Source organism: Chiloscyllium plagiosum, unplaced genomic scaffold, assembly GCF_037043375.1.
Source record: "Chiloscyllium plagiosum isolate Xiang-an unplaced genomic scaffold, Cpla_swu_hap1 HiC_scaffold_27, whole genome shotgun sequence".
Lineage (NCBI taxonomy): Eukaryota > Metazoa > Chordata > Chondrichthyes > Orectolobiformes > Hemiscylliidae > Chiloscyllium > Chiloscyllium plagiosum.
In genome coordinates this window covers 77334415-77350337 of record NW_028270165.1, presented here as the reverse complement: position 1 = coordinate 77350337, position 15923 = coordinate 77334415, and the positions used below count along the sequence as shown (strand labels likewise).

Sequence of the window (15923 nt, the reverse complement as noted above, 5' to 3'; positions counted from 1 at the left end):
ATTCATTCCACACGTGACCCACCCGACATGTCAAACAATTTGCCCCTCGTCTTTTTTTTAAACCTCTCTTCTGTCGCATTAAAAACCTGCTTCTCCCCATTTTGAAACCCCCTCGTGAAAAGACACCCACCGTGAACTCTTGTCTCGACCCCTCCTGATTTCAGAAAACCACTTAAATAATCTGCCCAGTTTTAAGACTATAATACACAGGAGCAGAATGAGACCATTTGGCCCATCAAGTCTCCTCCACCAGTCGATTATTGCTGATATGTTTCTCAACCCCATTCCCCTGCCTTCCCCTCATACCCCTTAATCCCCTTACTTATCAAGAACTCTGTCTTAAATGCCCTCAATGACTCCACCTCCACAGCTCTCTGCTGCAATGAGAACCACTGATTCACCACCCTCTGGCTAAAGAAATTCCTTCTCATCTCAGTTCTAAAGGCATCCCTTCCCCCTGAGCCTGTGAACTGGGGTCCTAGTCTGTGTGAAGTTTGCACGTTCTCTCAACGTGTCTGCATGGGCTTACTCTGTGTGCTCCAGTTTCTTCCCACCGTCCAATGATGTGCACATTAGGGTGAATTGGCCATGCTGAAATTGACCCATAGTGTGCAGGGATGTGCAGGCTAAGTGCACTAGTCAGGGGTAAATGTAGAGTGGTAGGGGAATGGGTTACTCTTTAGAGGGTCATTCTGGACTTGTTGGGCTGAATGGCCTGTTTCTGCGCTGGGATTCCAACCAGTTCCAGAGTTTCAGAACTCTTTTTGCATTTCCCATTGATGGGATGGGGGAGGGAAATGAAGTGTTTTACACGGGTGAAATAAATGTAGACCAATAGGGTAGGGGAATTTGTCCGAGTGGGTTACCCTTCGGAGGGTCGGTGTGGACTCGTTAGAACGAGTGGCCTGCTTCCACCCTGTAGGGAAGGGATTTTTGCAAACTGTGCTCTCCTCCCGTTCTGCTGCAGGGCAGAGCAGGCGCAGTGCGGTCCAGATTGCCGGGCGTCCGGAGCAGGCACAGGGCGGGTTCTGCTGTCGGCCTCGCCTCGCCCCATTGTTGACGTCACAACGCGGAAGTGGCCCTGTCAGTTTCAGAGTGAAAATCCCTCCCTCTGGGCAACTCCTCATCCTGGGGGAGAGACAGGGAGAGGGGAGGAAATCTATTCACTTGTAGCAGCTGGAGTGAATTCAGGGAGGGAGCAGAATCTAGAATCTTAATTACCCGGGTGAGGAGGGACGGAAGGATAGAAATTGGAAGGCATCGATTGCTTTACTGTTTCTATTTTTAAAATGCATCCGATCTCCACAAATAAATGCAAGTACAGCACATGCAATATTCCTCACTGCAGCATCAAGCTGACTGCCACGATTTTGCGTCCTCTGTTCTTCTTCCGATTTGGCTGCAGTATATTCGGCTTCCTTTCCCCCCACCCCCGCTCCGGACGTTGATGCTTCCAAGCTGACCCTCAAAAGTTTGGTTTGTTCCTCCATTTTTCCCAGTGTCTTTTGTGGGTTTTGACAACTTGTCCAATCTTCTGATTGAATATAGGAATTGGGAGGTTATGTTGTGGCTGTACAGGACATTGGTTTGGCCACTGTGTGCAGTTCTGCTCTCCCTCCTATCGGAAGGATGTTGTGAAACTTGAAAGGATTCAGAAAAGATTTGCAAGGACGTTTTGTCGGTTTGAGCTGAATAGGCTGTGGCAGCTTTCTGTAGCATGCCAAAGGCTGAGGGGTGACCTTATAGATGTTTATAAAATCATGAGATGCATGGATAATGTAAATAGACAAGGTATTTTCCCTGGGATAAGGTAGACCAGAACTAGAGGGAAATAGTTTCGTTCGGGGGTGGGGGTGTGGGGGTGGGCGGGTAAGATTTAAAAGGGACCTCAGGGGCAATGTTTTCATGCAGAAGGTGGTGTTTGTGAGGAATGAGCTGCCAGAGGAAATGGTGGATGATGGTCCGGGGTCCCAGAGGTGTTCTCTGAAACGTTCCGCAAGTAGGCGGCCTGTCTCCCCACATCGGGTGCAGCGGATGCATTTACCTTCTGAAATAAACAGAATTCTTTCATTCATTCAATGAATCAAACTGCACTCGTTCATGCAATGAAACAAACTCCATCTGTTAATTCATTGAGTAGAGCTTCTCTCATTCAATCCATGTCTCCACCTTGACGCATTCATTCAATGAAACAAACTGCATTCATTCATTTCTGGAATCAAACTGCAATCATTCATTCATTAAGTCAAACGTGATTCATTGATTCAACGAAACTAAACGTAACTCATATAGTTTAGGAATAAACCAGCACTCATTAATTTAGTGATTTAATCTCTATTCATCCATTCAGTGAATCAAACAGCGCTCTTTCACTCAAGGAATGAAACTGCGCATGTGAATTAAATGAGTAGAACATACTACATTAAGTCAATGTCTCTAGCTTAACGCAAGCATTCAATGAGACACACTGCAGCCATTCATTCATTGACTCACACTTCAATGAAGCATTCAATGAATCAAACTTTTTTCATTGATTCATTGCAACAAGCTTAAGTCATGCATCTTATGAATTCATTCAAATATCTACTGAAACAAACTGCATTATTTCATCAACTAAACTGCACTCATTCATTCAATTAAACAAATTGCAAGTGTTCATTCAATGAGTAGAGCTTCCATCATTCTTTCAATGGCTCAAACCTAACTCAATCGTTCAATGAAACAAACTGCGTTCATTGATTGAATCAAACTTCAAAACTTCTTACAGTGATTCAAACGTTTTTCATTGATTCATTTAAACAAACTTAATTCATGCATTACTTGAATCCAAATTCACTTATTTATCTACTGGAACAAACTGCATTCTTTCATTCATTCAATGAATCAAACTGCACTCGTTCATTCAATGAAACAAACTCCACCTGTTAATTCATGTGTAGGGGTTCCCTCATTCATTCAATCGCTCAAGCTTAACTCATTCGTTCAATGAAACAAACTCCACGTTTTACTTCATTGAGTAGAGCTTCTCTCATTCAATCCATATCTCCACCTTTACCACATTCATTCAATGAAACAAATTGCATTCATTCATTTCTGGAATCAAACTGCAATCATTCATTCAATAAGTCAAACGTGATTCATTGATTCAATGAAACTTAACGTAACTCATACATTTTAGGAATAAACTAGCACTCATTAATATATTGAATCAATCTCTATTCGTCAATTCAGTGAATCAAACAGCGCTCTTTCACTGAAGGAATGAAACTGCATATGTGAGTGCAATCAGCAGAGCTTACTACATTCAGTCAATGTCTTCAGTGAGACAAACTGCAGCCATTCATTCATTGAATCACACTTCGACGATGCATTCGATGAATCAAATGATTCATTCAAACAAGCTCAATTCATGCATTTCCTGAATCCAAATTCATTCAAATATCTACTGTGAAATAAACTGCATTCATTCATTCATGCAATGAAACAAACTCCACGTTTTAATTCAATGAGTAGAGCTTCTCTCATTCAATCCATTCTTCGAATCACACTTCAATGATGCATTCAATGAATCAAATCTTTTTCATTGATTAATTCAAACAAGCTTAATTCATGCATTTCATGAATCCAAATTCACTAAAGTATCTACTGAAACAAATTGCATTCCTTCATCAACTCAGTGAAACAAATTGCAATCATTATTCAATTTTAAAAATTGCAAAAATTAATTCAAAGAGTAGAGCTTCTCTCATTCTTTCAATATCTGAGGCTTAATTCATTCGTTCAATGAAATAAACTGCATTCATTCGTTCATTGAATGAAACTTCAAAACTTCTTTCAATGATTCATACGTTTTTCATTGCTTCATTTAAACAAATTTAATTCATACTTTTAATGTATCCAAATTATCTACTGAAACAATATGCATTCTTTCATTCACTCAATGAGTCAAACAACACTCGTTCATTCAAGGAAACAAACTCCACGTATTAATTCAATGAGTAGAGCTTCTCTCATTCAATCCATGTCTCCACCTTAACGCATTCATTCAATGAAACAAACTGCATTCATTCATTTCTGGAATCAAACTGTAATCATTCATTCAATAAATCAAACGTGATTCATTGATTCAATGAAAGTAAACGTAACTCATACATTTTAGGAATAAACCAGCACTCATTAATTTAGTGATTTAATCTCTATTCATCCATTCAGTGAATCAAACGGCGCCCTTTCACTCAAGGAATGAAACTGCCCTTGTGAATTCAATGAGTAGAGCATATTACAGTCAGTCAATGTCTCTAGCTTAATTCATGCATTTCATGAATCCAAATTCATTCCAATATCTACTGAAACAAATTGCAATCTTTCATCAACTAAATTGCACTATTTCATTCAATTAACAAATTGCAAGTGTTAATTCAATGAGTAGAATTTCACACATTCTTTCAATGGATCAAGCTTAACTCATTCGTGCAATGAAACAAACTGCATTCATACATTGAATCAAACTTCAAAACTTCTTTCAATGTTTCAAACGTTTTTCATTGATTCATTGAAACTAACTTAATTCATACATTCAATGAACCAAATTCTCTCATTTTTCTACTGAAACAAATTCATTCATTCATTTTATCAAACTTGAAAGATTCTTTCAATAATTCATACGTCTTTTAAAAATTCATTTAAAGAAATTTAAATTATCATATAATGAATCCAAATTCACTCATTTATCTACTGAAACAAACTGCATTCTTTCATTCATTCAAACTGCACTCGTTCATGCAATGAAACAAACTCACCCTGTTAATTCAATGGGTAGAGCTTCTCTCATTTAATCCATGTCTCCACCTTAACGCATTCATTCAATGATTCAATGAAAGTAAACACAACTCATACATTTTAGGAATAAACCAGCACTCGTTAATTTAGTGAATGAATCTCTATTCATCCATTCAATGAATCAAACAGCAATCTTTCTCTGAAGGAATGAAACTGCACGTATGAATTCAATGAGTAGAGCATACTACATTAAGTCAATGTCTCTAGCTTAACGCAAGCATTCAATGAGACAAACTGCTGCCAGTCATTCATTGAATTACACTTCAACGAAGCATTCAATGAAACAAACGTTTTTCATTGATACATTGAAATAAGCTTAATTCATGCATTTCATGAATCCAAATTCATTCAAATATCTACTGATATAAATTGCATTCTTTCATCTATTAAACTGCACTCATTCAATTAAACAAATTGCAAGTGTTAATTCAATGAGTACAGCTTCTCTCATTCTTTCAATGTCTCAAGCTTAACTCATTCGTTCAATGAAACAAATTGCACACATTCATTGAATCTAACTTCAAAATTTCTTTCAATGACACAAACGTATTTCATTGATTCATTTAAACAAACGTGATTCATATATTCAAAGAATCCAAATTCACTCATTTATCTACTGAAACAAACTGCATTCTTTCATTCAATCAATGAATCAAACTGTTCATGCAATGAAACAAACTCCACCTGTTAATTCAATGAGTAGAGCTTTTCTCATTCTTTCAATGGATCAAGCTTAACTCATTCGTTCAATGAAATAAACTGCATTCATGCATTGAATCAAACTTCAAAACTTCTTTCAATGATTCAAACGTTTTTCAATGATTCATTGAAACTAACTTAATTCGTACATTCAATGAACCAAATTCTCTCATTTTTATACTGAAACAAACGTAATTCATACATTCAATGAATCCAAATTCACTCATTCACTAATGAAACACACTGCATTCTTTCATTCATTCAATGAATCAAACTGCACTCGTTCATGCAATGAAACAAACTGTTAATTCAATGAGTAGAGCTTCTCTCATTCAATCCATGCCTCCACCTTAACGCAGTCATTCAATGAAATAAACTGCATTCATACATTTCTGGAACCAAACTGTAATCATTCATTCAATATGTCAAACGTGTTACATTGATTCAATGAAACTAAACGCAACTCATACTGCACTCATTAATTTAGTGAATTAATCTCTATTCATCCATTCAGTGAATCAAACAGCGCTCTTTCGCTCAAGGAATGAAACTGCACGTATGAATTCAATGAGTAGAGCGTACTACATTAAGTCAATGTCACTAGCTGAACGCAAGCATTCAATGAGACAAACTGCAGCCATTCATTCATTGAATTACACTTCAACGAAACATTCAATGAATCAAACGTTTTTCATTGATTCATTGAATTAAGCTTAATTCGTGCATTTCATGAATCCAAATTCTTTCAAATATCTCCTGAAACAAACTGCATTCTTTCATTCATTCAATGAATCAAACTGCACTCATTCATGCAATGAAACGAACTCCACCTGCTAATTTAATAAGACGAGCTTCTCACATTCTTTCAATGTCTCAAGCGTAACTCATTCGTTCAATGAAACAAATTGCATACATTCATTGAATCAAACTTCAAAACTTCTTTCAATGATTCAAACGTATTTCGTTGATTCATTTAAACAAACGTAATTCATACATTCAATGAATCCAAATTCACTCATTTATCTCTTCCACTTCCCGCTGATTCGCCCTTGAGCCCCGCCCCTCCAACCACCACCAGGACAGAACTCCACTGGTCCTCACCTACAACTCCACCAATCTCCATGTACAGCGCATCATCCGCCGTCATTTCCGCAACCTCCAAACGGACCAACCACCAAAGATATATTTCCCTCCCTCCCCTATCAGCATTCCGTAAAGACCACTCCTTCCGTGACTCCCTCGTCAGATCCACACCCCCCACCAACCCAATCACCACTCCCGACACCTTCCCCTGCAACCGCAGGAGGTGCAAGACTTGTGACCACACCTCCCCCCTCACCTCCCTCCAAGGCCCCAAAGGAAACTTCCATATCCGCCACAGATTCACCTGCACCTCCACACACATCATCTATTGCATCCTCTGCACCGGATGTGGCCTCCTCTATATTGGGGAGACAGGCCAGCTACTTGCGGAGCGTTTCAGAGAACACATCTGGGACACCCGGACCAACCAACCCAACCACCCTGTGGCTCAACATTTCAACTCCCCCTCCCACTCCACCAAGGATATGCAGGTCTTTGGACTCCTCCATCGCCAGACCACAACAAAACGACGGTTGGAGGAAGAGCGCCTCATCTTCCGCCTAGGAACCCTCCAACCATAAGGGATGAACTCGGATTTCACCAGTTTCCTCATTTCCCCTCCCCCACCTTGTCTCAGTAAAATCCATCGAATTCAGCACCGCCTTCCTAACCTGCAATCTTCTTCCTGACCTCTCCGCCCCCACCCCAGTCTGACCTATCACCCTCACCTTGACCACTTTCCACCTATCACATTTCTGACGCGCGTCCCCCAAGTCCCTCCATCTACCTTTTATCTTAGCCTGCTGGACAAACTTTCCTCATTCCTGAAGAAGGGCTTATGCCCGAAACGTCGATTCTCCTGTTCCCTGGATGCTGCCTGACCTGCTGCGCTTTTCCAGCAATACATTTTCAGCTCTGATCTCCACCATCTGCAGACCTCACTTTCACCCTCTAATTTAAACATACAGAATACTGAGTGGCCTGGACAGTGTCAGCTTTGGGCAGATATTTCCATTGGAATGAGTGACGAGGACCCATAGGCACAGACTCAGAGTAAATGCAAGAACATAGAACATAGAACATAGAACAATACAGCGCAGTACAGGCCCTTTGGCCCTCGATGTTGCGCCGATCCAAGCCCACCTAACCTATACTAACCCACTATCCTCCATATACCTATCCAATGCCCGCTTAAATGCCCATAAAGAGGGAGAGTCCACCACTGCTGCTGGCAGGGCATTCCATGAACTTACAACTCGCTGAGTGAAGAACCTACCCCTAACTTCAGTCCTATATCTACCCCCCCTTAATTTAAAGCTATGCCCCCTTGTAATACCAGACTCCATGCGCGGGAAAAGGTTCACACTGTCAACCCTATCTAACCCTCTAATCATCTTGTACACCTCAATCAAGTCACCCCTAAACCTTCTTTTCTCTAATGAAAACAGCCCCGAGTGTCTCAGTCTTTCCTCATACGATCTTCCTTCCATACCAGGCAACATCCTGGTAAACCTCCTCTGCACCCGTTCCAGTGCCTCCACATCCTTCCTATAGTATGGCGACCAAAACTGCACACAATATTCCAGATGCGGCCGCACCAGAGTCTTATACAACTGCATCATGACCTCAGGACTCCGGAACTCAATTCCTCTACCAATAAAAGCCAGTACGCCATATGCCTTCCTCACCGCACTATTTACCTGGGTGGCAACTTTCAGAGATCTGTGTACATGGACACCAAGATCCCTCTGCTCATCCACACTACCAAGTATCCGACCATTAGCCCAGTACCCCATCTTTTTGTTATTCTTCCCAAAGTGAATCACCTCACACTTAGCTACATTGAATTCCATTTGCCACCTTTCTGCCCAGCTCTGCAGCTTCTCTATATCCTGCTGTAACCTGCCACATCCTTCCTCACTGTCAACAACTCCTCCGACTTTCGTATCATCCGCAAACTTGCTCACCCAACCTTCTAACCCCTCTTCCAGGTCATTTATAAAAATGACAAACAGCAATGGTCCCAAAACAGATCCTTGCGGAACACCGCTAGTGACGGCACTCCATGAAGAAACTTTGCCATCAACTACTACCCTCTGTCTTCTTCCATCCAGCCAATCCAAACCTCCAACTCACCCTCAATGCCATATCTCCGTATTTTCTGCAGTAGCCTACCATGGGGAACCTTATCAAACGCCTTACTAAAATCCATATATACCACATCTACCGCTTTCCCCTCATCAACCTCCTTCGTCACCTTTTCAAAGAATTCAATAAGGTTTGTGAGGCACGGCCTGCCCTTCACAAAACCATGCTGACTATCCTTGATCACATTATTCCGATCCAGATGTGCATAAATCCTATCCCTTACAATTCTCTCTAAGACTTTGCCCACAACAGAAGTGAGACTCACCGGCCTATAGTTACTAGGGTTATCCCTACTCCCCTTTTTGAACAAGGGAACCACATTTGCTCTCCTCCAGTCTTCTGGCACTACTCCTGTAGACAAAGAGGACATAAAAATCAAGGCCAATGGCTCTGCAATCTCCTCCCTTGCTTCCCAGAGAATCCTAGGATAAATGCCATCAGGCCCAGGGGACTTATCTATTTTCACCTTTTCCAGGATTTCCAACACCTCTTCTCTACATACCTCAAAGCCATCCATTCTACTTATTTGTGACTCAGTATTCACATCGACGACAATGCCCTGTTCCTGAGTAAATACTGAAGAAAAGTATTCATTCAGTGTCTCCCCAATCTCTTCCGCCTCCACACGCAACTTCCCACTACTATCCTTGACTGGACCTATTCCTACCCTAGTCATTCTTTTATTCCTAACATACCTATAGAAAGCCTTAGGGTTTTCCCTAATCCTACCGACTAAGGACCTTTCATGTCCCCTCCTTGCTGCTCTTAGCTCTCTCTTCAGGTCCTTCCTGGCGACCCTATACCTCTCAATCGCCACAATTGAACCTTCACGTCTCATCTTGAGATAGGCCGCCCTCTTCCATTTAACAAGGGATTCCAATTCCTTATTAAACCACGGCTCCCTCGCACGACCCTTTCCTCCCTGCCTGACAGGTACATAATTATCAAGACCTTTTAGAAGAGAGATTAGGAGAAACTTCTTCAGCGATAGAGTGATGAATCTATTGAATTCACTGCCACAGAAGGCCATAGAGGCCAGGACACTAAGTATATTTAAGATAGAGGTAGATAGGTTCTTGAGTATCAAGCGGATCGAGGGTTACAGGGAGAAAGCGGGACAATCAGATTGAGAAACGTATCAGCCAGGATTGAATGGTGGAGCAAATCCGATGGGTTTAATGGCCTAATTTCTGCTCCTATGTGTATGGTCCCGCGCTGACATGCACCCAGAGAATGAGAATTAAGAGCAGGAGGCAATTTGGTCTTTTGAACCACCACCAGCATTGAACACATCATAATTGGTATGAATATACCTACATCGAGGTGGATAGGCTGGGACTTTTTTCACTGAAGCATAGGCGGTTGAGAGGTGACTTTATAGAGGTTTATAAAATGATGAGGGAAGAGATGAGGTGAATGGCAGGTGTCCTTTCCTTAGGGTGGGGTTTCAAGTTTCAGGAGCAAATTTTGAAGGTGAGAGTAGAAAGATTTTAAAAAGACACGAGGGGCACCTTTTTTTTTACGCAGACTGGTTTGTTAATGGAATAAACGTCCAGAGGAAGTGGTTGATGTAGGTACAGTAACAACATTTAAAAGACATTTGGATAAGTACTTGAATGGGACAGGTTCAGAGGGATACGGACTAAACACTGACAGGTGGGACTGGTTTAGTTTGAGAACATAGTCAGCATGGACTAGTTGAGTTGAAGGGTCTGTTTCTGTGCTCTATGACCCTATAAGTGTTCTGTGTCGGGAGTGTGATGCTGGAAAAGCACAGCAGATCAGGCAGTATCCGAGGAGCAGGAGAAACAACATTTCAGGCATAAGCCCTACATCAGGAAGAAGCCCTTCATTGATTCTTTTCCAGTACCACACTCTCGACTCTAATCTCCAGCATCTGCAGTCCTCACTTTTTCCCTGTAACTGTTCTGCATTGGTCTTCAAGTCATTTTCTTGCCTTCCCCCATAACTATCCACTTCTTTGTTGTTCAAAAATCAGATGAACTCAGCCTTGAATATATTCAATGACACCCTAACTGCAGGGAGACATCCCCATTTCTGAACTCAATTCCTCTTGCTAATATACCATTGACTTGCTGAACCTGTCTGACAACTGGCATTGACTGGTATAGAAGGACGCTGAGGGCCCACATCATTCCAGATAAAGGGCTTGTACCCAAAACGTCGACTCTCCTCCTCGGATGCTGCCTGACTTGCTGTGCTTTTCAAGCACCACACTTACAGACTCTGATCTCCAACATCTGCAGTCCTCACTTTCTCCATATCCCAATGTATCACCATTTAAACAATGCACCTCCTTCCTGTGTTTTTTTTGTGGTACTGCATTTGCCATGTCTTTGCCAACTGAGACACAGAGACGAACTAACTTTTCCAGAGTCTGTGGCCTCCCTAGAAATTCACTCCCTCTCCCTTCAGTTGCTGCAAGTCAACAATTGAACTCCAGAATGAAAAAAAAAAGTGTTGTACTCACAGATGTTTGGACAGAGGAAGGAAGTTACAGTCTGGGTGACGCTCAATCTTTATTCAGGGAGAGATACGCAGCAGCAACTTCTGCCGCGTAAAGTCCAACTTCCGCATTCAGACAATGGGGGCTCTGATTGATAGGACGGCCAGTCTCCTACCGGTCCTCCAGGGCTTCTCATTGGTTCATGAAAGGAAGGTCAGGAGCATGCGCAATGTTTGCTGACAATGCCACGTCGTGTTGTGCTTACTGACACTGCGAAGCGTGATCGATGGAGATGCTAATATTACTGATATATTTGAAAAGTCCAAGAGAAAAAAAAAGGCTGGAGCCGCCTCGACATTTTATTTTTCTTGCATTTTGTCGGGCTGCTCAACTTTTCTATGTCTTTTTCCCAGGTTAAAGGAAGTCCAAAACTAAAGGGCAAACGTTTAGGGTGATAGTGGAAAGATTAAAAGGGACCTGAAGGGTAACATTTTCAGGCAGAGGATGCTCTGGTATAGAATGAGCTGCTAGAGGAAGTGATTGAGTTTGATACAATGACAACATTTAAAAAGCATATAGATGGGTATATGAATAAGAAGGGTTGAGAGAGATACGGACAAATATGTCAACAGATTAATTTGGGATATCTGGTCAGCACGGATCAAAAGGTTTGTTTTCTTGCCCTACATCTCTATGAACTCAGTTCTAACTAGTCAGAACCAATTTCACAGGACTAGGAATAAGCCATTCACTCCTTATGGCCTGTTCTGAGATGTGGTCTAACAATGCATATTTCAATGCAAGTTTCAGAAACATGGCTGCAGCCTTCTTTTAAAAAAAATGAACAGGATTTCAAACTTTAATGATGTTTCTGAATATATCATTTTAGCTATTCTCAATTTTAAACATCAGCCATTTCTCCCACACATCTGTCTCCCGGGTAGAGCCATTCTTCTAAGAAGGGTTTGATACAGCGATTAAAGAGGAATTGAGGCACAAGAAAGGTTGTGGACTGGAGTGGGGTGGGGGTGAAGAAGGGAGACAGTTTAGACAGTGGGCAGAGGGTGGATGGGAGGAGAGAAAAAGAGGAAGAGTTGTGGGACAGAGAGAATGGGCAGGGTCAGTGTGTGGACAGAAAATGGATGGGGTGGGGGGGGGGGGGGCAACGACAGCACAAATCACACCTTCCTCAAGTGTTCAACGAACTGGAATCCACTCCTCTCAAAGTAGATTTGGGAAATCATTTCTCAATAGACACGTGGCTAAGGCATTGTAATCTATGATCCCCACAGGCTATTCAGCCCATTGTATCTGCTGAACAGCATCCCACCCAGACCCATCTGCTTACCCTGCAGTTCTCCATGGCAAATCCACCTGAACCTGCACATCCGCGGACACGTTAGCACAGCCAATCCACCCTAACCTGCAGATCCTTGAGATGTGGAAGGAACTGGACCACCCAGAATTAACCCACATAGACACAAGGGTGAGAACATGATAAAGTCCATACAAACAGTCGCCTCAGGGTGGAATTGAACCCAGGTCCCAGGCACTGTGAGGCAGCGGTGCTAACCACTGAGCTGTCCAGACGTTTGAGTTTCACCTTAATATTTGTAGTTTCTAACTTCTCATGTGCCCTCAGCAGAGGCTCTTCCTTCTGACATTGTTGGACGGCACCTGCTGAAACCTCCCCTTGTCACTTCTCCAGCTCTGAGCACATTGGTTCCTGAATACTGGCACTAGACAGGCACCGATACCATCTGGCCACCTGGTGTCAACTGCAGAGAACAGGCACAATCCCTGTCACTATTCTGTCCCCTCCCCAACATTCTTCATAGTCCCATCAACAAGCCAGTTAACTCCACTGCCCTGCAGCTCTCTCAGATCCCGTTTATCTACCTGACTTAGGTTCATACCCTCCTGACCCTGTCCATTGACCCAATCAGAAAGCTCTGACCGTCTCCCGGAATAAAGCATCCAGCTAACTTTTCCTCTTTCCCTCTTCCCCCCCGCCCCCCCAAAATGTCTGCAGCCTAGTTTCCAGCTCCATCTCTCTGAGCCAAAGGTCCTCCAGCATGTCCTTGCCCTGGATCACATTATCCACTGTTAACCCTATCCATACCCTATCCATAGGATTTTATAATCTGAGGTCACCTCTCAATCTCCCACACTCCAGGATAAATCCCAGCCTAGCTTGCTTGTTTGTGGGCGGCGCCGTGGCACAGTGCTTAGCACTGCTACCTCACAGTGCCGGAGACCCGGGTTCAATTCCCGCCTCAGGTGACTGACTGTGTGGAGTTTGCACGTTCTCCCCGTGTCTGTGTGGGTTTCCTCCAGGTGCTCCGGTTTCCTCCCACAGTCCAAAGATGTGCAGGTCAGGTGAATTGGCCATGCAAAATTGCCCGTAGTGTTAGGTAAGGGGTAAATGTAGGGGTATGGGTGGGTTGCGCTTCGGCGGGTCGGTGTGGACTTGTTGGGCCGAAGGGCCTGTTTCCACACTGTAATCTAATCTAATCTAATCCATATAGCTCAAACCTTTCATAACCAGCAAATTCTTGGTAAATCTCTTTGGGATCTCTTTGTAACCTCAATATAATGCCCCAATTCCTATACTCAAAGGACTGAGCAATGAAGGCAAGTGTGCTGAACATCTTTGTAACCACCCTGTCTATACAGGACGCAAACTTCAAAAAATTACGTACGTCCACGCATAGGGTAAGAGGGTGAGCGTGGAAGAGAAGGAGAAAGAGAAAAAGATGAGTGAGGAAAGGTTTGGAGAGGGGGAAGAAAGGGGAGAAGAGAGACAGAAAACAGACTGAAAGTTAAGACCTGGAGAGACTGAGGAAGGGATACCATTCTAGTGGGTCCCAGCTTTCCCTATGGTTTCAAACGTTCCCTCTCACCCATGAGGGACAGACCCTGTGCCTGGAGTCTGTTTCACTCTAGGTGGTTCAGGGAGGGTGCAAAGATAATGGAGAGTAGTTAATTGAACAAAACTGGCACTGAGATTCCAACAGTACCCACACTCATTCTTCTTACACACAAACCCGCCGATACTAGACTCCTGCTCCAACCACCTGGCAGAAGGAACTATGGCTGTCAGGACCCAATTTAAATACCTTCAGGTCTATCACTTAAAGACCCCTCTGTGCCAAAACCTCAGCACATCCAGTCAGCTTCTTCTACCTAGGAGGCATACCTTCCACAGTGATGGAGGCTATGAACTTTCTGAAGTCTCAGAGGGTGAGATGACTGAGTAAATCCTTTCCCAAAGAGGGAGCAGGTAACAGCTTCTCACCAGTGTATATTCGCTGGTGTTTCAGAAGGTTTTTTGAATGGACAAATCGTTTCCCACACAGAGAGCAGGAAAATGGCCTTTCCCCAGTGTGAACGTGTTCATGTATCAGCATTTCATGTCTGCGTTTAAAGCTTTTCTCACAATGTGAGCATTTGAAAGGTCTCTTATCACTGTGAACCAGTTGGTGTGCCCGGAAATTGGCTAACTGAGCGAATGCCTTGTTACACTCAGAGCAGGGGAATGGCCTCTTCCCAGTGTGAACTCGCTGGTGTGTCAGCAGGTAGGATGAGTCACTGAATCCCTTCCCACACTCAGGGCAGATGAATGGCCTCTCCTGAGTGTGAATTTGCTTGTGTCTCAGCAGGTGGGCTGACCGTTTGAATCCCTTTCCACACTCAGGACAGATGAATGGCCTCTCGCCAGTGTGAGCTTGCTGGTGTCTTGACAGGGTGGAGGAGTCACTGAATCCCTTCCCACACGTGGGGCAGATGTATGGCCTCTCGCCAGTGTGAGTGCGTTCATGTTTTTCAAGGTCAGGTGACTGAGTGAATCCCTTCTCACAAACAGAGCAGATGAAAGGCTTCTCCCCAGTGTGACTGCGTCGATGAGTTTCCAGCATGGATGGGCATTTGAATCCTTTTCCACAGTCTGCACATTTCCATGGTTTCTCTATGGTGCAGGTGTCCTCATGTCTCTCCATATTGGAGGATTGGCTGACTCCTCACCCAGACAGGACAGGGATACAGTTTCTCCTCACTGATTGGTGGAATGTTTTTCAGGCTGTGGAACTGGCGCAGGACCTGTCCACGGTCAGTTCACTGGGCACACTGACGTTTGCAAACTTTTCCCACAGACAAACATTGACAATTCATTGGTTTTCAACTCCTGGTGAGATGATTCTAAGATCTTGATAGGAATTTTGTTTGGAATTCTTGCTGGTAATCGTGCTTCTGTGATTTGCTGTAAAACAATTTAAAATCAGGAGAAAAAAAAAGTGTGTTTAAGATACTAAGGGAGATTGTTGAGAATCATAGAAACCCTACAGTGGGGAAACAGTCCCTAAGTCTGAATAACAGACTTAGGCACACAGACCCACCGCCTACTCCTGCATTCCCCATAGCTAATCCACTTAGCCTGCACATAATGGGCAATTTAGCACAGCCAATCCACCGAACCTGCATATCTTTGTGTTGTGGAAGGAAACCAGTGCACATAGGAAGAACATGGAAACTCCCTGCAGACAGTCACCCAAGGCTGGAATCGAACATGTGTCCCTTGAGCTGAGAGGCAGCAATGCTAACCACTGAGCCACCATAGAATTCATTAAATATAGCAATTTGTGTGAAAGACATTCAAATAGTGACCATGAAAAGTTACTGGATTGCTATT

The 15923-nt window shown here is 43.2% G+C and overlaps 1 protein-coding gene across 1 annotated transcript; it reads right to left on the bottom strand.

Annotated features, from left to right (window-relative positions):
- Positions 1-14472: 14472 nt before the first annotated feature.
- LOC148144613 (uncharacterized) lies at positions 14473-15234 on the bottom strand. Its single transcript, XM_087975423.1, has one exon. The coding sequence runs from the start codon at positions 15232-15234 to the stop codon at positions 14473-14475; it is 762 nt and encodes a 253-aa protein (XP_087831549.1).
- Positions 15235-15923: the final 689 nt, after the last annotated feature.

What these genes read in the sequence shown, in the direction of transcription:
- LOC148144613 (XM_087975423.1), bottom strand. Translation starts at nt 15,234, where the DNA reads ATGGAGAGACATGAGGACACCTGCACCATAGAGAAACCATGGAAATGT.